The sequence below is a fragment of the Bufo gargarizans genome, chromosome 10, assembly GCF_014858855.1.
Source record: "Bufo gargarizans isolate SCDJY-AF-19 chromosome 10, ASM1485885v1, whole genome shotgun sequence".
Taxonomy (NCBI): Eukaryota; Metazoa; Chordata; class Amphibia; order Anura; family Bufonidae; genus Bufo; species Bufo gargarizans.
This window is the reverse complement of record NC_058089.1, coordinates 26,623,775-26,648,672: the sequence shown is the minus strand read 5'-3', so window position 1 is coordinate 26,648,672 and position 24,898 is coordinate 26,623,775. Positions and strand designations below refer to the sequence as shown.

The 24,898-nt window shown below is 47.0% G+C and overlaps 1 protein-coding gene across 2 annotated transcripts; it reads right to left on the bottom strand.

Annotated features, from left to right (window-relative positions):
- Positions 1 to 298: 298 nt before the first annotated feature.
- On the bottom strand, positions 299 to 6,229 carry TSSC4 (tumor suppressing subtransferable candidate 4). Of its 2 annotated transcripts, none has more exons than XM_044269833.1 (3): positions 6,094 to 6,229; positions 4,561 to 4,633; positions 299 to 2,873 (listed from the first exon to the last, which is right to left on the bottom strand). In XM_044269833.1, exon 3 carries the CDS (start codon positions 2,796 to 2,798, stop codon positions 1,896 to 1,898), a length of 903 nt encoding a protein of 300 aa, XP_044125768.1. In that variant the 5' UTR covers positions 2,799 to 2,873; positions 4,561 to 4,633; positions 6,094 to 6,229; the 3' UTR covers positions 299 to 1,895. The 2 variants fall into 2 exon arrangements, with proteins under 2 accessions (XP_044125768.1, XP_044125767.1); XM_044269832.1 differs by having other exon boundaries at positions 6,072 to 6,218.
- Between the last annotated feature and the right edge of the window lie 18,669 nt (positions 6,230 to 24,898).

The window sequence follows — 24,898 nt, the reverse complement described above, 5'->3', positions numbered from 1 at the left end:
CCTCTCAGCTTTGAAACCTTACTTGTAATCATGCCATAATGTGGCTGAACAGTTAATGGAATTCTATTATAATACAAATCTTAATGTTTTCAGTATTGAAGTGTTCTGTGGTTGGAGGTCCCCTGTATACATTTACTACCACATGTCAACCCTCACTCTTCACAAGACTGGCCGCAAAATGCACTTTTCTTTTTTGTTCAATGAAGCAATTGTGTGGTCAAAAGTAAGTGACTCCTCAATGAAAGGGGGGGGGGGGGGGGGTGTCACACTCACATCTACATATAAATTCAATACTGCGTTAAGATTTTGCCAGTCACCCTTTAATCATAGTTTCAGCAAAACAAACATCAAAAGTTACAAAAAGGAAGAGCCTGAATGCAACGTCTAAGTCAAAAACACACAATTCCTCTACCATACACATCAATGGTATTTGTACAAGCCCCCTGATCAAGTGCTGAGGACCTGTCAGAAGGGTTATTCCTAAATTTACTAACTCCGTCTGGGAAGGAGGGGGATGGGGGTTAATTTTACCTGAGCATATTCATATTGGGGGAGATTTATAAAGACCAGCGCTTTCTGCTCCAGTCTTGATATCCCCTACTCTGGGGACGAGGCTCAGGCCTCATTAAGAATTAGGCTCATCCTCCTGCAGTCCGTGCGCCTAAACAGAAAGCTCTGAGCTGCCGTAAATTTATGGCTTCATTTGTGCGAGAAAACTGGCAAAAGTGAAGATAAATTTGTGGCGGCTGCTGGCCACGCTGCCTTTATGAAAAGTGGCTAGGATGGCATAAAACTAGGAGATGCGACAATTGTTTTTAAAAAGTTGCAACCATATAGTTTGCAACTTTTTAATGCCACTTTTTCGGGCACAAAGGAGATGATAAATCTCCCCCCCTTGGGCTTTCCCGGGCAGGAAGTGATTGTGCATATATCATTTCTATACTTGACCAGAGAAAAGTCTAGTCCTGGAGAGAAAATCAAGTATAAATCACGTGTGACATATCATTAAAGCTGCCCCACAATAGGGAAAAAATACCTGCCCCAGTGGCAGTTTCGTTTGTTGGTGTATTACTACCATAGAGGCAGATCCTGCAGCCACTTTGGGGCCCGTGGAGAGAGTCCCATCATCTGCCCTACTGGGTGGAGACATCCTATGAAGGACTCCTCTCTTTAACTGCATTCAGAGAAAGGAGGGAGGGGGAAACTGGCCCTTGGGTTGAAGGAAAAAACAAAAACCTGGCCCTTCTATCCTTGGTGCCAAAACAAAGCATAATAAAGGGAGCAGGGCCCACCGACTGGTCATGATTTGAGAATATCCCACAGAATGAATACCTGTGGTAAGTCCTGATGCATGGAAACTATTTATATCCCCTGCTCAATACCAAGGAAATCCTGAAAACATGACCGGCAGGTGGGCCCTGAGGACCAGAGTTGAGGAACACTGCTCTAACGGGTTTTCTTTAAGGAAACTGATAGGATTGTTTAGGGCTAGGAAATAGGTTCTTCGGTAACAACTAATGATCCAGTCCCTGAGCGAAGGACCCTACACATGCATTCTTTTTCCATGGATTTGTAAAATGTACACAAGCAAAGAAGTTATGAAGCACTCACTGCAATACGCTATGTGAAGAATTGTGCATCCATTTAAAGGACCACAATATGTAAAAACTCCTCCCATTATACGAGAGAAGATTATAAAAAGAGCTGCTGGCTTCATTCACACTTATGTATGTAAATGTCTCAGGAGGTTCTCAGAGCTGGAGACATGTAGTGATCATGGTGGGAGACATTTTTAAATTTAGCATCTCGCTATCTGCACAATGTTACTAACTTTTTACGTGTATTATTACATTTTAGGTTTAGCCAAGTCTAACCCATGATCATCTTCAACTTCTTTAAGAAGAGTCTCCTTCTTCTTCAATAACTTTTTTAGGCCTAATATTTTTTCGGGCTCGTTTTTTCACTCCATGGAACCCCAAGGTCTCGGCCCCTGCCCGCTCGCCTGGCACCTTTTCACTTTCGTCTTTTCCTTCTTCAGTCAGCGCCTCGGACATGCCCAGAGATCCCGACTGTAACCCTCTTTTATCACTGCTCTGTTGGCCCTTTTTGGTGGGCCTTGAAAAGAGAATTCTGCCCTCTCCAGAACTGGAGGAGTCCTGGTTGAAAGAACATAAGCTGGCCTCTTTGGGGACCTCTTGAGCTTCCTTTTGATGCTTTAGCTCAGTTAGAAAGTTGAGAGCTGTATTGCGGTTTGTTCGATCGCTGGTATCAGGAACATTCTCCAAGCTGTATTTTGTCCACCGTTCCGGGTGCGCCAAATAATCTGGTACGCGTCCAGTGGGACCCACGGTTTTTGCACTGGTAGAACCCTTACTGGTTGGTTTGACAGGTGCTGCTTCGACATCACCAATGACACTATCAGAAATTTCTTCATTCTCGTCATCAGACAACACTACCTCGCGTTTTCTATTCTGTCGGTCAAGAGGTGAACTTTTCTGTACGCCTAGAAGACCTCCAAAGATGTCATGGCTGCGCTGGGAGAAGCGTGCATTGCCTCCCTTTAGGGTGAATGGAAGCACTGAAGATTTTTGCTCTTTTTGCTTTTCTCCCCGTCTAGTGTCATCTTCATCATCCTCCTCCTCCTCTTCTTCTTCTTCTCCAGGACTAAGAGACGTCACCTCTGCTTCATCTGCCGATTCAGGGTCTGAATCGCTAAGTGAGATTGTGTCAGGGTCATTAGGGGATTCGTATTCAAAAGCACTGAAAGGTTTTGCAGTGCTGTCTCTTCCGTCTGACATGACTCAAGGGCTGGGGGGCAACGGTGGTGCGGCGGCAGAAAACAGTCTCTTCCACACGGATAAAGACTCAGATGCCTGGAAGCAAACATATTATGAAGTTAATCTTAGGAAGGATACATCATTTGGCGAGTTGAGTAACCCTTTCAAAGCCAGGATAATTTTCATGCTTTTGAATATAACCTGAGTTCTAACATAAAAATATATCCCCCTGTACACAGGTATATTTTTGGAAAGTAAACATCGGGCACATTGTAAAAATAGGACTTCACACGAACGTTACACCCTGGATATTGCACCTACAATATTGAGCCTGGTATCACTGGAAAGCTAAGATTCCGGGTTTTAACAGCAATACTCTACAAATATCATGGATTTAAAGTCAGGACATATCACATACGCTCTTGGCAGTGAAGAGGTTAATCCAGGCTACCAAAAGTGCAGGGAGGGGCTGGGAAGGGGGTTTGGTTGTCAAAGTCAAACCAGACGGTGATGAGAACCCATTCTTGGTCACAAGACCGCTGCAGCAACTGGTGCGAGAACAGAAAGTCCTTGAGAAGCCTTCATGGTTTATGTCGGACATCCCATATAAAGGGTTATCCACAGGTTAGGGCAATGATGGCTAACCTCCGGCACTCCAGCTGTGGTGAAACTACGACTCCCAGCATGCTGCATTCATGTCTGTGGAGTTCTGAGAACAGCCAAGCAAGTGTGCATCGTGGGAGTTGTAGTTTTACCACAGTTGGCGTGCCGGAGGTTAGCCATCACAGGGTTAGGGGATAAGTGTCTGATCGTCAGCAGGCAGACAGCTGGGGCCCCCAACGATCACTAGAACGGGGGTCAGTGCTCCACTCCTCTCAACGGGCCTGCCGGAGATAGAGTACAAGCTCTCTGCTGTGTCCAGCAGTCCTATGGAGCAGCAGAGGCCCCACCAGTTGGAGACTGCTCGACAGTAGTTTTATGCATGGCCAGTGATCTATGAAAAACAATAAACCACCGGCCATGAATCAGGCACCTAACCCCTATCCTGTGGGCAGGGAAAAAGTTGTCTTAATGGCAAAAACCCCTTTAAGGAGGATCTGCAGATCTTTGTTCAAAGCATTTTAAGAAGCTCTGCAGGATGAAGCTCCGATTACACACGCTCGGAGCCGGCGCAATAAATTTAGTCACATTCAACTGGAAAAATTGTGCTGGGCGCATCGCTACCCTTTCCATTAAAGGGGTTGTCCGGGTTCAGAGCTGAACCTGGACATACCCTTATTTTCACCCAGGCAGCCTCCCTGAGGCTAGCATCAGAGCATCTTATGCTCTGATGCGCTCCCTTGCCCTGCGCTAGGTCGCGCAGGGCAAGGGGTCTTTTGTTTTCAATAACACACTGCCGGACGGAGACTTCTGCCCGGCAGTGTGTTCTGTGACGTCACCGGCTCTGATGGGCGGGCTTTAGCGCTGCCCTAGCCGTTTTACTGGCTAGGGCAGCGCTAAATCCCGCCCATCAGTGCCGGTGACGTCACCGGGGTTCCTGGCAGCCCCATGGAGAGCCCCGATATGTCACCGGATCTCCAAAAAATGCCTTTGCCCTGCGCGATTTAGCGCAGGGCAAAGGAGAGCATCGGAGCATGAACTGCTCCGATGCCCATGTCAGGAGGGCCGCAGGGGTGAAAATGGAGGGATGTCCGTGTTCAGCTCTGAACCCAGACAACCCCTTTAAGACGACGGAATGGAAACCGCCACCCGGATGTGACCAGAGCCTCCTACAACAATGTACCTTGTTCTGGGCTTGCAGTAGCTCTCCTTTTTCGGGGTCCGTGAACTCCACCAGCTGTTTTAGAGACTGGACTCTACAATAAAGGGAAAAAAGCAAACACTATATCAGCTTGTGGTAAGCAGTAACGCGTCACAACAAAAGGGGGAGATTTCTCAAGACCAGCACTTTCTGCGCTGCTGGAGGATGCTCCCAATTTACACCATAGCTTTCTGGCTTTATTTCGCCGGTGTAAATGAGTGTTGGTCACGCCCCTTTCCCACCCCTTTTGGAAAAGTGGCGAGGGCGGCGTAAAAAAAAAAAAAAATGGCATGTTTTGCGACTATTTAAAGCCCCTTTTTTGTGGATAGGGGAAAACTTTTAACAAAAGGAATACCCCTTTAATGTATGCTGATGAAGTGACAAGACACCCAATGCTAAGGCTACTTTCACACTAGCGTTGTTGGATTCCGGCAGGCAGTTCTGTCGCGGTAACTGCCTGTCGGATCCGGAAATCCGTATGTAAACGGATATCATTTGTTTCCTGGATCCGTCTGACAAATGCATATGAAATACCGGATCCGTCTCTCCGGTGTCATCCGGAAAAACGGATCCAGTATTTATTTATTTTTTCCACATTTTTAAAAGGTCGGAACGGAAAACCGGATCTGTCAACGCAGCAATTTCCTGAACACTGGATCCGGCATTAATAGACTTCAATGGAAACGAATGCCGGCAAGTGTTCCAGAATTTTGGCCGGAGAAAATATCGCAGCATGCTGCGGTATTTTCTCCAGCCAAATAACGTAAAAGGGACAGAACGGAAGACATCCTGAAGGGACTGCTTTCTATTCAGAATGCAGTAGGGCAAAACTGCTGCGTTTTTTCCCCCGGTATTGAGCACCTATGACGGAACTCAATACCGGAAAACGTTAACGCTAGTGTGGAAGTGCCCTAATTCCATTCAGTTCTGCAGGTGCGAATTGCTATTAAAAAGGGGTTTTCCATATTCCGGGGCCTTTTGGGCCCAACTGCTGCAGCGCGTTGCTCCTTGCATGTCAAGCTCCAGCAGCGACGCATCCTTCTCGTGCGGCATGGCATAGCGGCGGCCAATGATTGCCTGCAGTCGCCGTTAAACCGGATAGTGACAGGTGGGGACAGAGGGGGGAGCTGGAACCCAGCACTGGCGTCCACCCAAAGGGCCCCAGAAGATGGAAAGCCCCTTTAAGCAATTACCTTACAGGCCCCACTTTAATATCAATAGGTCTAAAACTGATAACACCATGCAAAACCTACTATTTGCTCATGGGATGCTGGGGGTTGTAGTCCCGCAGTCACAGAGCAGCAGGGCACTGCAGACTAGGCTCTCCTTTGTGACTTGCGGCCTACAATACTTTACTCTGTCCACTCGGAAAAACAATTGCATTCGCAAGAACTATAACCCCCAGTATAACCTGCCAGCGACCGGGCTGGCTGCATGCTGGGTCTTGTAGTTCCGCTAACATGAACATGAAGCAACACAGGACTGACGCGTACTCAGCTGAAGATGAAACCTTACAGACTGTCCGTGCTGCTCTGAATGGCTCTGAGCTCAGCGATAATTGCTTCTCTCTGCTCAGCCTCCATGCCGCGGGGGTCAGAGGTCACCAGTTCCCGGGTTTCAGGCGCTTAGCTACAGGAAAACTACATCTCCCAGCTCGCAGTGCGGTGACCTAGTGACGTCACCTCCGCTCAGTGTCTTCTAGCGAGCGCCACCTGCTGGCAGAAATATAATAAGCAGGCAGAAACCTGGAGCAGCTTCTGGAGAAGATGAAAAAGGACACGCCCTTTATTTTTCTGTTTAACAAAAAGGGAAATGTAGAGTGTGATTGGTTGCCTAATGTGATTGGTTGCAGAGTGTGATGTAGAGTGTGATTGGTTGCCGAGTGTGATTGGTTGCTTTCGGCTGTGCCCGGCAGATTTGCCCACTCTTCGGGGAGTCCATGAGGTCTCGCCTATTTCTAGGAGCTTCCTGGAAGTACGGTTTTAAACTTAATCCACAAAAAAGATCAACAAATCAATTCATACGAATCAATTTGTCTCATCACCAGGAGTAGTTCACCTGCGAGGGGCTGTCCCCGCTGGGTCAGTGGCTCTGCTTATGGAGCGGTGACTGTGCATGCGCCAGTACACTTCAGGGTAGTGATTAGCGGCATAGGCAATATTCAATTTTGCAATATTTCGTGAATTTTTCACATAATATTTGCAATAAATTAACAAATTCGAGAATTCGTGATCTCCACTCATTATTTTCGCGATTGCACAAATCGGCACTAATGATGCGCATATTTTTGGCGCAATACGTGCAACTTCACATTTTATCAGGTCTGAGTAGATATTACTGATTGTTGTGACATCACAGCACTATGTCTGTAGCATGTATGTATGGACAACAGAGAAACAATAATTCCTATCACACTACCTAACACCCTGCACTGGGACCAGCTACACTATATCAGGATATAACCTGCACTGACTATCTGTATTATATATATAACTATCTAATGTAATTTGATAAGGAATGGGATCCAGATGGAAGCACAGAGCACAGCAATGTCACTGCTCTCTCTCTCAGAACAGCAGAAAATGGCTGCTGGGGAGGTTCTTATATAGTAAGGGGTAGGCCACTTTCTTATTGGTTGCTAGGGACGTTGCTAAGCTCTGACAAAGACATTGCAGCCTTCTCATTGGCCCACAAGCAAGAAGGGAGGTTACTGATGGAAAAAAAAAATCTAGAATATTCGCGATTATGAATATATAACACTTTATTCTACATCTTCGCAAATTCTCAAAGTGCCGATATTCGCGATAAAAATTAGCGATCAGAATATTCTCGATCAACACTACTTCTGGGTAGCGGCGCATGAACAGTCGCTGCTATTGAAGCAGAGCTTCTGCACTCGAGCCGCTACTGGGAGCGACGATACTGGTGCAAAATTGTCAGGCCCGGGTAAGATGACCAGCCCTGTCAATCAAGCGGCAGGGGGACCTTCTTCACCGGGGCAGCCCCTCGCAGGTGAAGAACTCTTTGTTGATGAGACAAATTGATTCGTAGGATCTCTGACCCACAACCAAAGACTGGCAGCCACTGATTTACACTATATGGCCAAAAGTATGCGGACACCCCTCCTAATTTTTGAGATCAGGTGTGCATAAAAATCACGCTCACGGCCATGCAGTCTCTGGGTGCCATGCAGTGGAAGACAGTACAATGGTGAAGCACGGATCGGGACGGACTGACAATAGACCCTACAGGGAAACTTCCTGTTGGGCTGATGACCTGGGGGGCGCCGGAGCCCTGTTCATGGCTGCCAGCAATGGTAATTCATAATCTGATGCTCCCCTCCCGAATTCAACTGTGTTGCCATCCTAAGGCAACTGGCGTTGGCCACCACAGAGGGGCAACTTCTTGGGAGGTATTTTGTAACGAGCTGCAGTATTTGGGGTGGTATAATGTGCTGCAATCTGGTATTGCTGGCCCCGAATACTTGTGTCGCCCTCACCTTCTCTCAGTTTAGACCCAATGACAAAATGGGGCCACCTTTCGTTTTTTCCAGGGCCACTTTAACTTCCCAGTCCACCCCTGCCGCCAGCTACCTGCTCCACCATTCGCTTGCTGCCTTTGGCCAATTTGACACAAGCGTATTCAGTGCGAGAAACCCGCTCCGTGTGTCAGAGGTGTTTCCCGTCCTGAATGCTGCTCCTATGACATGGACCCACAGCATTATAGTGATTTATAATGCTGTGTGTTCCTGCCTGACCCCAACTCTAATGATTAGTACTGATGGTGTTATGTGAGGACGAAAGATAAGAATTGAGGTCGGGCAGGAACACACAATATTTGAAATCATTATAAGTCCATGTCATAGGAGCAGAATTCAGGACGGGAAACACCTCTGACACACGGAGCCGATTTCTCGCACTGAATACGCTCGTGTGCAATAGGCAATTGGTCCGGTGCAGGCAGGTGCAATGCAGTGATGCCATCGTGCCTACTGCACCTACCAACAGACAGCCCAGACGGGAGAGCAAAGCAGACCTGTTCTTCTCTGTTCGTATTGGTAATGTAGGGTAGGAAAGTATTTAATTTGTACTAAGATGTCATCACTCTGTGTGGGGGCCACTTATAGGGGCATCATAGTGTGTGGGGCCCTTAAAGGGGCTATTATACTATGTGGGGGCATCATTACTGTCTGAGGGCACTATGTGGAGGGCACCAAGAGTCATCCCCAGAGGCATAATTTGAAGATCCTGGACCCAAGTGCAAAATCTGTAACAGGGCCTCTTCCTACCATGTGCTTGCTATAATACCGGTATCTTGTTATGTGGCAGAAGGGCTCCTTGGGCCACCAATGACGGCTACCTCTGTACTCCCTATAACTACATCCCCGGGGCATCACTATTGTGTTGGGACACTAAGAGGAAATCCCTTTTTGGGGGGGAGGCACTAAAGGAGCATCCTTACTGTGTGAGGGTCACAAAGAGGACTAGGTGTATATAGATAGGGATTGGCGAGGTTTAAAGGGGTTGTCCGCTTTTGAAATACTGATGACCTATCCTCAGGATTGGTCATCAATATCAGTTCAGCGGGGGCCCGACTGCCAGCATCAAGTAGGTAGGAGCCACCCCATTGTAGTAAATGTGACAGTTGTGTAGATATACCTGGTCAATGCTGCAATGTCAATGGCGAGCAGGTAAACAGAATGAGCGCTAGGATCTTTTTAAATAGCAGATCAGCAGGGGTACGGCAGAGGGCCCCCCGACGATCTGATATTGATGGACTATCATGAGGATAGCTCAGGGGACAACCCCTTTAATGTAAAGCGGATGCTACGACCTTGTTGTCCCTTTTTTAAAAGTTGGGAGGTGTAGGGATGGTCACATGTCCACATACTTTTGGCCATAGCATATTTGCCTGTGTATATGGGCTATATAATTACTATATAATTGATATATAATTACTAGCAAATGGGCAAGCAAGGGCTTATTAATACACTGGACTGATAACGAGGGTCTTCCACATTCGCTCAGTGTCTAGTAAACAAACAGCAAGCACATCACTTTTGTGCTATTTGGTGGCCATTCGTTTCTATGAGAGTGCAGAAAAAAGCTGAGCCCTGGCTCGGCTATTTCCAGCAGTTCCATATAAGCCACGCTTGCACGGTACTCTCCCCATTCATTTCAATGGAACTTCTGAAAATAGCCGCTCGGTTATTGTCGGCGCTTCCATAGAAATGAATGGAAAGCTGCCGCACATGCGTGGTGCTCTTTCATTCTTTTTGTAAAGCTTCGTTTTCGAGGTGGGACCATCACTTATCTCGCTCTCACTAGGATATGCCACCAATGTTCCAGATGAGGCAACCTATTTAAAGGGAAACTCTTGCTAAGATATGCCACCAATGTCAGATAAATGCAGGTCACACCTCTGGGACAAACACCTACCTCAAGAACAGGAACCCGAAAGTGAACGAGGATGCACCACACAAGCATGGCCAACCTCCATTCACGTCTATGGGAGTGCCAAGAATAGCTGAGCGCCAGCTTAGCATACATTCTCGGCTCTTTTTGGAACTCCCATAGAAGCGAATAGAGAGCACACAATGCATGCGCAGTGTGCTCTTATTCGTTTTGGAGGCCCCCTTGTAGAGATAGGTGCAGGTAACCAGAGGTGGGACCCGCACCTATTTGACATGGATATGCCACCAATGTGTGAGATGGGAATACCCCTTTAAGATAACTCCAAGAGCACAACAGGCATTTGTCACGCTTCGGTGTGGGAGGAAAACGCCACACTGAGCATAGGAGGGAAGGGGGAACAGGGAATCAGGCCTGAGAACTAGGGAACGAAAATGGACACCTCCTAGTGAAAACCCTAACCAAAATCCTGACTGACCACCAGTATGAACAGACCCCAAAGGTAGGCGAGTTTATACGCAGGAATACCTAGAGTCCTATCAAGCCCTATAGGACCCTGGTACTAATGGCAGGGACGAGACTACCAGGCCTAATACAAACAATAGGGAAATGCAGCACACAGAACCCAAACAAAATACAAAAGGGAAAGGAAAGACAACTTCAAAAGAGCAATGGAAGCACCAGGAACTCAGCCGAGATCCAACCACAATCTATCCAAAGGTCCAAACAAAAGCTATAAACTGCACAGCATTGTGGGAGAAGCAACTATAAATAGAGAAGGTCAAATGACCCTAATAGCCACACCTGGGGAAAGAAGGTGTGGCAAGCACCAGAAACAACACAAACGTCATTTGATCCAAACGGAAAACATGTCTGATCAAACCACGTGTTGCCAGTCTCACCGATCTCCTGCCACCTGTCGCGTGAACATCCGTGACAGCGTTCCTGAAAGAGGCGATAAAGAACCCAAGGGTAACAGCTAAAGACCTACAGAAGAGTTCTTATGTCCACTATTTAAAAAACACGGAATAAGAATGGTGTTCATGGAAAGACACTATCAAGGAATTAACGGCTGTCAAAAGAACTCTGGGGCAGATATGCTAAGACTGGCTTACAAACTCCAGTCTTAGTATCAAGTTCGTTGGATGCATCACATTTTTTGAGGCACATGACTTAATAAATTTGATCTCCAGGCAGTCCATGCACCAAAAATTCAAATCTACTCCAGTTATGAGTGGATATAGATTTAAACTATCATTTCAGGCTAGGTGCACCACTGGTTGGGAGCTAAGCCACAGTAGCCTGACATACTGTAGCTGCCAGGATTGCCAACTTAAATTTATTTTTTTCTGGACAATTTATCCAAAAATCACAGACAACAATTTTTATAGACAAATTGGGAAACTATAATGACCAACAAAGATAATAAATGTCTACGGGTCAGATACTAATACTAAAAACATCACCAGCGTTTACTCTGAGCTCTAAAAATGCTGAGAATTACCATCAAAGTGACCTGCTCACGTACCACCAGAGTCACGGACACATCAAATTTTTTTCAGACACTGGAAAAAAGTCCCCTATTTTTACACACTGTGCAGGGTTTTTTGGATGGTTGGCATCTCATATAGCTACTACACTTTGAACAAAGCCATGCTTCAGACCCTGTTCAAATATTGCTTTTGGCAGTTGCATGGTACAGATGGCTAGTGGGGGTGTCGGGTGTCATACCCACCAATCACATATTTATGACCTTTCCGGAGGATAGGTCATCAATATTAGGAGCCTTGAAAAAATGTGGGCAAGTGCCACATTTTTACTGCTGTGAGTAGATGTGCTCAGTATAAGACATGTACGGTACAGGTGCTTGTATGTCATTGGGGTTAGGTTGTGTTTGTCTATAATTACGACTTGGAGAACAATAAGGCCACATTTTATTAGTAATCAGTGCAGAAATTCTGGTAATTTCCAAAAGGTTCAGTTACTTATTCTTGCCACTGTATTTGAAAACTGTGCCTACATGGAAGAGCATGATCAATTTATTGGTTAATGCCTCCGGTCCTCATGATCTAATAAACCCCCCTTTTCCCCTAATGTCCCTACCGACCCAGTTAAATAAAACACAGAAACCAGAGTCGGATTAAAATCAGCCACAGCAGCCGTTTTTATTACAAAATAAATACATACCATAAATAACAATAAATTAACCCTGACGAGGGAGGTCCTAGAAGCCCCAAAGTTTGATAACCACAAAAACAAACATGGCAAATCCACCTTGCCTCCAGCCGTAGAACACCAGCTCGGAGACACCAACTGATGGACGCCTCTCCAAACCAACCAGGTGCCCAAGCATGAGAGTCCAGCCCCACCATTGAAGCCCTCCCATTCTCAAGTACCAACCAATACCACCAGCTTCAAGGACCTCCCACCGCCAACAATGCGCAACGTGACACCCTCTCACCCTCAAGCTTGCGCGTCCCTCCACAAATCTAAAGCCCTCTCAGTCCCTCCCTGAAGACCCAGGGACCAAAAGTCGATGCCCACTGCATTAACCACTTCAACCCCCCTAGCTGAAACCCCCTTAATGACCAGGCCACTTTTTACACTTCGGCACTACACTACTTTCACTGTTTTTTGCTCGGTCATGCAACTTACCACCCAAATGAATTTTACCTCCTTTTCTTCTCACTAATAGAGCTTTCATTTGGTGGTATTTCATTGCTGCTGACATTTTTACTTTTTTTGTTATTAATCTAAATTTAAAGTTTTTTTGCAAAAAAATTAAATTTTTCACTTTCAGCTGTAAAATTTTGCAAAAAAAACGACATCCATATATAAATTTTTCGCTAAATTTATTGTTCTACATGTCTTTGATTTAAAAAAAATGTTTGGGCAAATAAAAATGGTTTGGGTAAAAGTTATAGCGTTTACAAACTATGGTACAAAAATGTGAATTTCCGCTTTTTGAAGCAGCTCTGACTTTCTGAGCACCTGTCATGTTTCCTGAGGTTCTACAATGCCCAAACAGTAGAAAACCCCCACAAATGACCCCATTTCGGAAAGTAGACACCCTAAGGTATTCGCTGATGGGCATAGTGAGTTCATAGAACTTTTTATTTTTTGTCACAAGTTAGCGGAAAAAGATGATATTTTTTTTTTTTTTTTTCTTACAAAGTCTCATATTCCACTAACTTGCGACAAAAAATAAAAAATTCTAGGAACTCGCCATGCCCCTCACGGAATACCTTGGGGTGTCTTCTTTCCAAAATGGGGTCAGTTGTGGGGTAGTTATACTGCCCTGGCAATTTAGGGGCTCAAATGTGTGAGAAGTACTTTGCAATCAAAATCTGTAAAAAATGGCCTGCGAAATCTGAAAGGTGCACTTTGGAATATGTGCCCCTTTGCCCACCTTGGCTGCAAAAAAGTGTCACACATCTGGTATCGCCGTACTCAGGAGAAGTTGGGGAATGTGTTTTGGGGTGTCATTTTACATATACCCATGCTGGGTGAGAGAAATATCTTGGCAAAAGACAACTTTTCCCATTTTTTTATACAAAGTTGGCATTTGACCAAGATATTTCTCTCACCCAGCATGGGTATATGTAAAATGACACCCCAAAACACATTCCCCAACTTCTCCTGAGTACGGCGATACCAGATGTGTGACACTTTTTTGCAGCCAAGGTGGGCAAAGGGGCACATATTCCAAAGTGCACCTTTCAGATTTCGCAGGCCATTTTTTACAGATTTTGATTGCAAAGTACTTCTCACACATTTGAGCCCCTAAATTGCCAGGGCAGTATAACTACCCCACAACTGACCCCATTTTGGAAAGAAGACACCCCAAGGTATTCCGTGAGGGGCATGGCGAGTTCCTAGAATTTTTTATTTTTTGTCGCAAGTTAGTGGAATATGAGACTTTGTAAGGAAAAAAAATAAATAAAAAAAATCATCATTTTCCGCTAACTTGTGACAAAAAATAAAAAATTCTAGGAACTCGGCGTGCCCCTCACGGAATACCTTGGGGTGTCTTCTTTCCAAAATGGGGTCACTTGTGGGGTAGTTATACTGCCCTGGCAATTTAGGGGCCCAAATGTGTGAGAAGTACTTTGCAATCAAAATGTGTAAAAAATGGCCTGCGAAATCCAAAAGGTGCACTTTGGAATGTGTGCCCCTTTGCCCACCTTGGCTGCAAAAAAGTGGCACACATGTGGTATCGCCGTACTCAGGAGAAGTTGGGGAATGTGTTTTGGGGTGTCATTTTACATATACCCATGCTGGGTGAGAGAAATATCTTGGCAAAAGACAACTTTTCCCATTTTTTTATACAAAGTTGGCATTTGACCAAGATATTTCTCTCACCCAGCATGGGTATATGTAAAATGACACCCCAAAACACATTCCCCAACTTCTCCTGAGTACGGCGATACCACATGTGTGACACTTTTTTGCAGCCTAGGTGGGCAAATGGGCGAGTTCATAGAATTTTTTTTTTTTTGCATAAGTTAGCGGAAATTGATTTTTTTTTTGTTTTTTTCTCACAAAGTCTCACTTTCCGCTAACTTAGGACAAAAATTTCATTATTTCATGGACTCAATATGCCCCTCAGCGAATACCTTGGGGTGTCTTCTTTCCAAAATGGGGTCACATGTGGGGTATTTATACTGCCCTGGCTTTTTAGGGGCCCTAAAGCGTGAGAAGAAGTCTGGAATATAAATGTCTAAAAATTTTTATGCATTTGGATTCCGTGAGGGGTATGGTGAGTTCATGTGAGATTTTATTTTTTGACACAAGTTAGTGGAATATGAGACTTTGTAAGAAAAAACAAACAAAAAATATATATATATTTCCGCTAACTTGGGCCAAAATAATGTCTGAATGGAGCCTTACAGGGGGGGTGATCAATGACAGGGGGGTGATCAATGACAGGGGGGTGATCAATGACAGGGGGGTGATCACCCATATAGACTCCCTGATCACCCCCCTGTCATTGATCACCCCCCTGGTAAGGCTCCATTCAGACGTCCGTATGATTTTTACGGATCCACGGATCGGATCCGCAAAACACATGCGGACGTCTGAATGGAGCCTTACAGGGGGGTGATCAATGACAGGGGGGTGATCAATGACAGAGGGGTGATCACCCATATAGACTCCCTGATCACCCCCTGTCATTGATCACCCCCCTGTAAGGCTCCATTTAGACGTCCGTATGATTTTTACGGATACATGGATCGGATCCGCAAAACACATGCGGACGTCTGAATGGAGCCTTACAGGGGGGTGATCAATGACAGGGGGTGATCAGGGAGTGTATATGGGTGATCACCCCTCTGTCATTGATCACCCCCCTGTAAGGCTCCATTCAGACGTCCGTATGATTTTTACGGATCCATGGATACATGGATCGGATCCGCAAAACACATGCGGACGTCTGAATGGAGCCTTACAGGGGGGTGATCAATGACAGGGGGTGATCAGGGAGTGTATATGGGTGATGTTTTGATAACAGCATCTAATATACCTGCTACCTGGTCCTCTGGTGGTCCCTTTTGTTTGGATCGACCACCAGAGGACTCAGGCAGCTCAGTAAAGTAGCACCAAACACCACTACACTACACTACACCCCCCCTGTCCCTTATTAACCCTTTATGAACCACTGATCACCCCATATAGACTCCCTGATCACCCCCTGTCATTGATCACCCCCCTGTAAGGCTCCATTCAGACGTCCGCATGAGTTTTACGGATCCATGGATCGGATCCGCAAAACACATGCGGACGTCTGAATGGAGCCTTACAGGGGGGTGATCAATGACAGAGGGGTGAACACCCATATACACTCCCTGATCACCCCCTGTCATTGATCACCCCCCTGTCATTGATCACCCCCCTGTAAGGCTCCATTCAGACGTCCGCATGTGTTTTGCGGATCCGATCCATGTATCCATGGATCCGTAAAAATCATGCGGACGTCTGAATGGAGCCTTACAGGGGGGTGATCAATGACAGGGGGGTGATCAATGACAGGGGGTGATCAGGGAGTGTATATGGGTGATCACCCCTCTGTCATTGATCACCCCCCTGTAAGGCTCCATTCAGACGTCCGCATGTGTTTTGCGGATCCGATCCATGGATCCGTAAAACTCATGCGGACGTCTGAATGGAGCCTTACAGGGGGGTGATCAATGACAGGGGGTGATCAGGGAGAGTATATGGGTGATCACCCCTCTGTCATTGATCACCCCCCTGTAAGGCTCCATTCAGACGTCCGCATGTGTTTTGCGGATCCGATCCATGTATCCATGGATCCGTAAAAATCATGCGGACGTCTGAATGGAGCCTTACAGGGGGGTGATCAATGACAGGGGGTGATCAGGGAGTGTATATGGGTGATCACCCCCCTGTCATTGATCACCCCCCTGTAAGGCTCCATTCAGACGTCCGCATGTGTTTTGCGGATCCGATCCATGTATCCATGGATCCGTAAAAATCATACGGACGTCTGAATGGAGCCTTACAGGGGGGTGATCAATGACAGGGGGGTGATCAATGACAGGGAAGTGATCAGGAAGTCTATATGGGTGATCACGCCCTTGTCATTGATCACCCCCCTGTAAGGCTTCATTCAGACATCCGTATGCGTTTTGCGGATCCGATCCATGTATCCGTGGATCCGTAAAAATCATACGGACGTCTGAATGGAGCCTTACAGGGGGGTGATCAATGACAGGGGGGTGATCAATGACAGGGGGGTGATCAGGGAGTCTATATGGGGTGATCAGTGGTTCATAAAGGGTTAATAAGTGACGGGGGGGGGTGTAGTGTAGTGTTTTGTGGTACTTTACACAGCTACCTGTGTCCTCTGGTGGTCGATCCAAACAAAAGAGACCACCAGAGGACCAGGTAGCAGGTATATTAGACGCTGTTATCAAAACAGCGTCTAATATACCTGTTAGGGGTTAAAAAAATCACATCTCCAGCTTGCCAGCGAGCGATCGCCGCTGGCAGGCTGGAGATCCACTCGCTTACCTTCCGTTCCTGTGAGCGTGCGCGCCTGTGTGCGCGCGTTCACAGGAAAACTCGGCTCTCGCGGGAGGACGCGTATATGCGTCCACCCAGAAGAGCAGGGCCGCCGGCAGGACGCAATCCTGCGTACGGCGGTCCTGAGCTGGTTAAGATGTCTCATAACAATAAATGTAGGGGGCACACTACAAATGAAAAGGAGTGCACTAACGGTTCAAATATAATACTAAATACCCAAAAAAGCCACAAGGCCCAGGGAAACATAATAATGTGCACATCTTTAAAGTGTAAAATCAATAAAGCAATTTTATTAGACTACATAGACCTACAGATATTTTTAAAAAATTGTATACAATGAACCATGTGTAAATAAAACCAAACACAAATGCAGCATCCACCACAGTCCACAGATAAGGGTACTTTCACACTTGTGGCAGAGGAATGCGGCAGGCAGTTCCGTCGTTCCGTCAAAACGTATGCCAACTGATGGCATTTGTAAGACTGATCAGGACCCTGATCCGTCTTACAAATGCATTGAAATGCCGGATCTGTCTTTCGGTGTCATCCAGAAAAACGGATCCGGCATGCGCAGACCGGAAGGATGGATTCGGCATTGCAGTATTTTGAATGCCAGATCCGGCACTAATACATTCCTATGGCCGAAGATAAAACCGTTGAATGCTGTGGTATTATCTCCGTCCTGAACAGTCAAAAAGACTGCACTGAAGACATCCTGATGCATCCTGAACGGATTGCTCTCCATTCAGAATGCATGGGGATAAAACTGATCAGTTCTTTTCCGGTATAGACGGAATTCTATGCCGGAAAAGAAAAACGCTAATGTAAAAGTACGCTAAGGACACAACATGTATAGTCCGAGACAAAATAAAATACAATGCAATGTCAAATAAAGAATCAACAATGAATAAATAATAATGTAACATAAAATAACATGAAATTGTATTAAAAAAATAATAAAGTACTATGGTATAAAGCCCGGACTATATAGGTGGACCTGAGTCAATAGAACAATGCCCCACGCGTATCGCCGTTAAAGTCCAGCTTCCTCCCCACACCTGTTAAAAAACGACCCATCCTCGTGTCTAAGAAGAGGGCCGCTTCCAAAGCTGGTACCGAACCTGTAATCCTGCAAACACCGAACTGCACACAACAGACACCCTGGAACCAAAAACAGGCTAACACTGCGCCCTTTCCTTCTCTATCTGTATTGGCCACTCAAATCCAAACCACCACCCTGTCCTGTACAGATCCACATCCTCCCCATAAAGACCCCACACACACCTAACACTTCAGCACACTATTTCCCCCAAGTGAAACGCCGCAAAAAAGCCCATTAATAAGGCCAACTTAAACAAAGGCACCTCACCCAAAGAACTACACACTAATTGCACTTGCAAGCCAATTTTTAACAACAAAGCAAATGACACAGGCCTCCTTCGTCTGCTCATTTAACCATCCTCCAACCCCTCAAAACTTGCTTAACTAAGAAAGTTTTTGTAACATCTGGGAGACCCTGTAACTTAAAACCGAAAGCCAAACCTGCGATACATCTATTCAACTGCGCAACTGACCAATCCTCTTCTTTAACATGACCTAGAAAAAACAAAAGCAGGACTTTCTCCACATCCACCCGCACCCCCAATTATCTTACACCACTATTCCCAATTACCCCAGGCTTTACCGTAAGCCACCCATGTATCTGCACTCATTGATGCCTGCAGAAGACCCTCTACTGTACCTCCAAGAGCTCCCATAGGGACTTAGGACACTCCAGCCCTTCGGTATCCACTTCTGGGGCCAGGTGACGAAACCGCTCCCACTGCTAACGAGAAAGGGCATCTGCAATGCAATTAGATACCCCAGGCGCATGAACTGCTACCACCCAAGCGTTAAGCGATAAACAGAGTTACACCAAGTGCTGCAATAACCTCACCACTGGAGGAGGCGAGGCGGTCAAACTGTTGATCGCCTGCACTACCCCCAGATTATCGCAATGAAAACAAATCTTCTTGTTCCTAAATTTATCGCCCCATAAAACCACTGCATGAACTATCGGAAAAACTTTTAAGAGAGCCAAATTCCGCACCCAACCCCGTAGTACCCATGACTCTGGCAAACGATCAGCGCACCACTTGCCCATGCTTCCAGATCTTTCGTCAATTCCCAACTCAACCTAAAAAAATGATGGGAACCCTTGCAGTAGCTGCCACCAACCGCCGACAAAATATCCGGCCCATTGGAATAATCAGACATGTGAAGTCCAACTTTCCAAAAAGAGACTGTAACTCCCGCAAACGAATTTTAGATGATCTACCCACTTTTCCAACCTCGACATGTAAGTCATGCGCTCTCTTGACTGGGAGCCAACACTCCATTTTATCTGTATTTTTAACAATACACAAAAAACTCAATTCTGTTAAAAGGACCATTTTCCTTCTGCTAACGGCATCCTGAAAGACGCAAAAATCGTCTGTAACGTATTCAACAACAATGAACAAACCCCCTGAACCCACCGGACCTAAACAAAGAAAATCATCCAAGTAATCGATAATGGACGCACAACCGGACACATCCACCACTACATATTCAAGGAAAGAACTAAACGCTTCAAAATATGCACATGACAAACAGCAACCCATTGTCTACAAAGAACCCCCCATCCCAAAAACAACCTAACAAATGTAAACTATCAGGGTTAACCGGCAGGAGGCGGAAGGCCGCCTCAATGTCTGTCTTAGCCAATAAAGTCTCTTTAATTTATTTTTACCCAGTTCACAGCCGCATCAAATGAAGTATAGACCACCGAACAAAGTTCAGGATCAATACCATCATTGACCGACTCCCCTTTTGGAAACGACAAGTGAGAAATAAGCCGAAACTTGTTCGGCTTCTTCTTGGGCACTACTCCATTAGGGAAAGCCGCAAATTGACTAACGGTGGTTCCACAAACGGACCATTCATCTGACCCAACAAAAAATCCTTAGCCAATTTTTCGGACACTACTTCTGGATGCTCTAAAGCTGAACACAAATTTTTTCCCACACCAACCACCGGCAACAGATTCGACGGAATAATAAAACCCCACGTAAAACTCCTTTTTAATAACTCGGCTGCTTCCCGATTAGGGCATCTATCTAGATACTGCTCCATCTTTTCCACCTGCACCGAAGTCAGTCCCTTTTGCATTGGCATTGGCCCCTTTTTGCCTATTGCCCTTGAAGCATCAATTGGCACCATGATTCCCCCCGCAAGATGGGCACTCATGCTTAAATTTGCATTTCGAACCGAACTTGCAACTTCCTTCGTTAAAAAAGAAGCACAACCCCTTCGCGGATGCCGCTGCAAAACTGGACTTAGGCTACTTTCACACTAGCTGCAGGACGGATCCGACAGTCTGTTCACCCTGTCAGATCCATCCTGCGAGAGGCCGCTTGACTAAAAGTATTGCATGTCCGATTTTTTTAGTCCGGCGGCCTCTCACCGCGCACTGCTGTGCTGCGCCGGAGCTCCGCCCCGTCCCCATTATAGGCAATGGGGACGGAGCGGCAGTCCGGCGGCATGGCGAAATAGCGGCAGGACGGATCTGACAGGGTGAACAGCCTGTCGGATCCGTCCTGCTGCTAGTGTAAAATTACCCTTTCCTGACCCTTCTGATTCCGCCCAATAGGACTGCCCTGGCCTCACCGGCGCTGTCACTCTAAACCATAAACTGTTATCCTTATGATCCCACCTTATATTAGGGCGTACCGCCTTCCTCTGCCTAAATTGCTCATCATACCGGAGCCAACCTGAACCCCCATAAACCCTGTGAGCCTCCCCTATCGCATCCATGTAACAAAAAAGAGCTGAGCAACACTCGGGAGTCTTTTCTCCAATCACACTCGCTAAAATGGCGAATGCCTGCAGCCAATTTGCGCGGGATCAGCTTATACCGGCGCTTTTCTTCCTCTTCCTTTTTTCCCTAGTCCTTTTTACTCCTATCTAGATTAAAACGCTCTAGAGGGGGTAATGAAAAAATGTCAACATACTCCCCTTTCCATATGCGCTCACGCACCTCCTGCTTCAAATGTGCCCCTAACGGCCTTCAAAGCATACATACACTTCCCCTTTAGCCGTGTCATCCACCTTAGGCCTGTCATCTTCACCCCTGGCCTGAGTCTGTACCGACACGGATCCCCCAACCCGAGGCGGCAAACTCCCCGCTGCCCCACTGACCCCAGTGCCTACCCCCAGGCTGGTAGTGGAGATAAACCCGCAGCCCCTGAACCAGAAATAAAACTCGCAAGGCTACTTAACAGCTGCCCCAGGGCCCCAACTAGCTCCCCATGACCCCCCCAGCCCCGACACCCCCAGGGCCGCTAACTAGTGAAAGCAGGGATCCTAAGATTGTCTCACCTGGCTGCCCGGGCGCTGTGAACCCCGCAGCCGATGGTTCTGGCACCTGGCGCCCATCACGGATCAGTGCATCTTCACTCCTTCCGCCATGCCACTGTAGGACCGCACCCCAGCCTCCGCCATGCTGGGTGCGCTCTTCACAGACCGCAGACACATCATCTTCCTCCATGTGGCTGTGCTCCATGAGGCCTGTGCACATTCCTGGCCCCACAGTGCACAGTTTCGCTCCTCATGCTGCTGCTTACTCTCCCTTTCCGAGCGGGCCTACCAGCCACCCCTGTGGGGGGAGAGCCTGCAGTTCCCGCTCCCACGCTGCATGCTGTTGAGGACAGGGAACTTGCTCCCCCACCTTGCTCTGGGTCCTGCCGCACTGTAGGATTCCTCTCACACTTGAAGGACATAGATAGGGACTGCTCGCCGTTCCCCCTTTGTGGAGGGTCCCTGGATGGGCTCCCTATCCGGCGCCGAACCCTGGTGTTCTCCTCTGGGCTAAGGCGCGCCAGTAGACGTACCCGCCGCAGACGTCTGGTACATGGCTGCGGGCCTGCCGTACCAGCCGCCTCCCCCTGCAGTAGGCCTGCCACCTGCTCCCTCAGCCACTCCAGTCCCCAGGCCTCCGCCCGCAACTTCCGGATCATCTCCTCCACCTTATCCATGCCAGGTAAGCCTATTGCTGTTCCAGCTCGTTCAATTTAATCCACAAAATGGCATCCAACCCCCTAACCGCCCACCCTTATAATTGCCTAACCCCTCCCTCTCTTCCACACCCCTCTCCTAAACCATTGTTAACCCCTAATTAACTGACCCCTCACTCCAAAATTTTATAATGACGGCCTCCCCCTAGGCTAAAGCCCCAGTCTGGCCTCACTGGACGGAAGCCAGCTAGTTTTCAGTCTCTGCAAGCTCCCTGGCATGATGATCCAGTACGGTTGACAACCAATACAGTCTGAGCTGAAATGTTGCTGTCAGTAGGCCTATGGTAGTTGTGCTGTACCCATGTTCAACTTGGAATCTGAAGTATTCAACCACTTTAGAGCTCTATAATGGTCACATGATTCTAAATATCAATGTCAACCCTAGACTATTATATATAAAGCGCACTAAAATTTTGTCCTTGGTTTCATTAGCTCGAGTGGTGGCTATGGTGTCTAAAAGTCTCGATGATCCACTTTTCCATAAACTCTTAAACGTGCATGTTTATTCCAATGGGGAAAGGGGACCCCTCTGTCAACTCTTACCTCCCATAGGACCTAAGAATGTTGGTTTTCCCCCTTTCTTTCAACATCTCCTATTGGTAGGCAGTCGGAAGGTCTCAAAGCACACCTGATAATCTGCTGATCCAAGGTTCGGATGATTTTTGTCTTCTCTGTATAGCCAGCTTAACCCCTAGATGACTACCATATGTATATATCCATCTTCAGCTGCAAATGAGTCAGAATATGAAAAGCCTATATACAGTATATTTTCGTCTTCACATAGTCCCACGTGTCCTTTCTTCGTTCTCTTGTTTCTTGATTCAATGCCCTTTGATCAGTTTTCAACTGCCCCATCTCCTTGACATAAACACTAGGTGAAGGTGGACCTTCTTGGTTTCTAGGTCCTAAAACAGCTGCTCTTTCTGCTACCCTTGTAGCTACCACCATTTCTGGTCATATGGTGAGTGCTTGATTACATCTCCCACACTGGTTTAATGGTTGCAAAAACCATCTGTTTCATCATGAGTGACTGGTCCATGACGCCTACATAAATTCAACTTAAGCAATATATAGGAAATCATGAACAAGCCCAATAAAGAGCTAACCTGATGCAAGAGGCCTACTGTCACGGCCTATGGTGTACGCCGTGACACTGTTGCCACACTTGCTGTTGCTGGTGTCAACATGTTGCTGTTTTGGCATGTTGTGGCAGTGTCACAGGTTTTGCTGTGTGCACCGTGACTTTCTAGCCATGCATGCTGTTGTCCGCGGCAACCTGCTGTCTTTTACTTGTGTATGTATACCCCTTTTGGTAGTGTCTCTCCCTGCTGTGTGGTGCGTGTGGGGTTAATACACTGACTGGAGCAAATTGGTGTGGTCTCAGGTCTCTTTATATACTTTGGCTTGGAGACTGAGATCAGTTTGGTTTGTCTGCCTTGCATGGATGAGATCTGAGGGCCATCCAAGTTTGACATCAAGGTCATCTGCGATGTCATCCTGAGTGTTTCCTCCTTGTCTTCCTTCCCCTCCTGGTGTGTCATTTACGGTGTGGGTTTAAAGAGGACCTTTCACCGATCCTGACATTGTGAACTAAGTATACAGACATAGAGAGCTGCGCCCGGGGATCTCACTGCACTTACTATTATCCCTGGGCGCCGCTTCGTTCTCCCACTATGCCGGGTATCTTCGGTCACTAAGTTATGGTAGGCGGAGATTTCGGTCACTAAGTTATGGTAGGCGGAGTCTGCCCCATGTTTTGCTGTAGCGCTGGCCAATCGCAGCGCAGAGCTCACAGCCTGGGAGAAAATAACCTCCCAGGCTGTGAGCTCTGCGCTGCAATTGGCCAGCGCTACAGCAGAACAAGGGCAGACTCCGCCTACCATAACTTAGTGATTGAAGATACCCGAGGGCATAGCGGGAGAACGGAGCGGCGCCCAGGGATAATAGTAAGTGCAGTGAGATCCCCGGGTGCCGCTCTCTATGTCTGTATACTTAGTTCACAATGTCAGGATCGGTGAAAGGTCCTCTTTAAGTTGGAGATTTGGTGTAGGTCTTGTTTGTGGTTGCATGTCTGGGATGTTGTTGATGTTTGTCCCTGCATGTGTGCAAGACGTCTCCCTTGTGTGTGTTACCTCCGAAAGGGGGTCCCATTGGTTTTCCGGAGGGGAGAACCTAAAGACATTAGCAGCCTTGCCTGGAGCCACCTCGCTTCGGTGTCTGCATGGGGGTCCAAGTTGTTTTGCTGTGGTAGGTAAGTGTTTGATGTTCCGTTGTTACATTGTGTTCTTACCTGCCGTGCAGTTGCTGCATTGTCTTTCTCCTTGTCAGCTACTGGGCCGCCGTTGGGGACGGCTTTCGTCCGTGGTTATGGATGAACAGGAGGTCTCTGCCATGTCACGATGTTAAGGGCGAGGCAGGGATTCCTAGACTTCTAGGTTCGTGGGTATGATCCTCCTTACCATTAAAGGCGGCTCATACAGCCAGGAGACTAGGGCTATTTCAGGGAAGCTTTAGAAGGTGACCAGCTCCCTTTTCCCTGCCTATGGCTTAGTACTTGGTGACATTGTACAGTGGGGAGTTTCCCCCACTCCCCACCGTGACACCTACTGTATGTAAGTGCAGGTTTACTTGAGTTTACTATGTTTCACCTGTAACACAGTGAGGGGTTGTGTCTGGCAAGGCAGGTATTTTCCTTCGAGCATGTGCGGCTGGGCTGGTTTCCAGCCAGGTGAGGTCAAATACCGGACATGAGTTTAAGTGCCAGTCTGGGTT

Excerpts from the sequence above, each read along its gene's own strand:
- TSSC4 (XM_044269833.1), bottom strand. The coding sequence starts at position 2,798 with ATGTCAGACGGAAGAGACAGCACTGCAAAACCTTTCAGTGCTTTTGAA.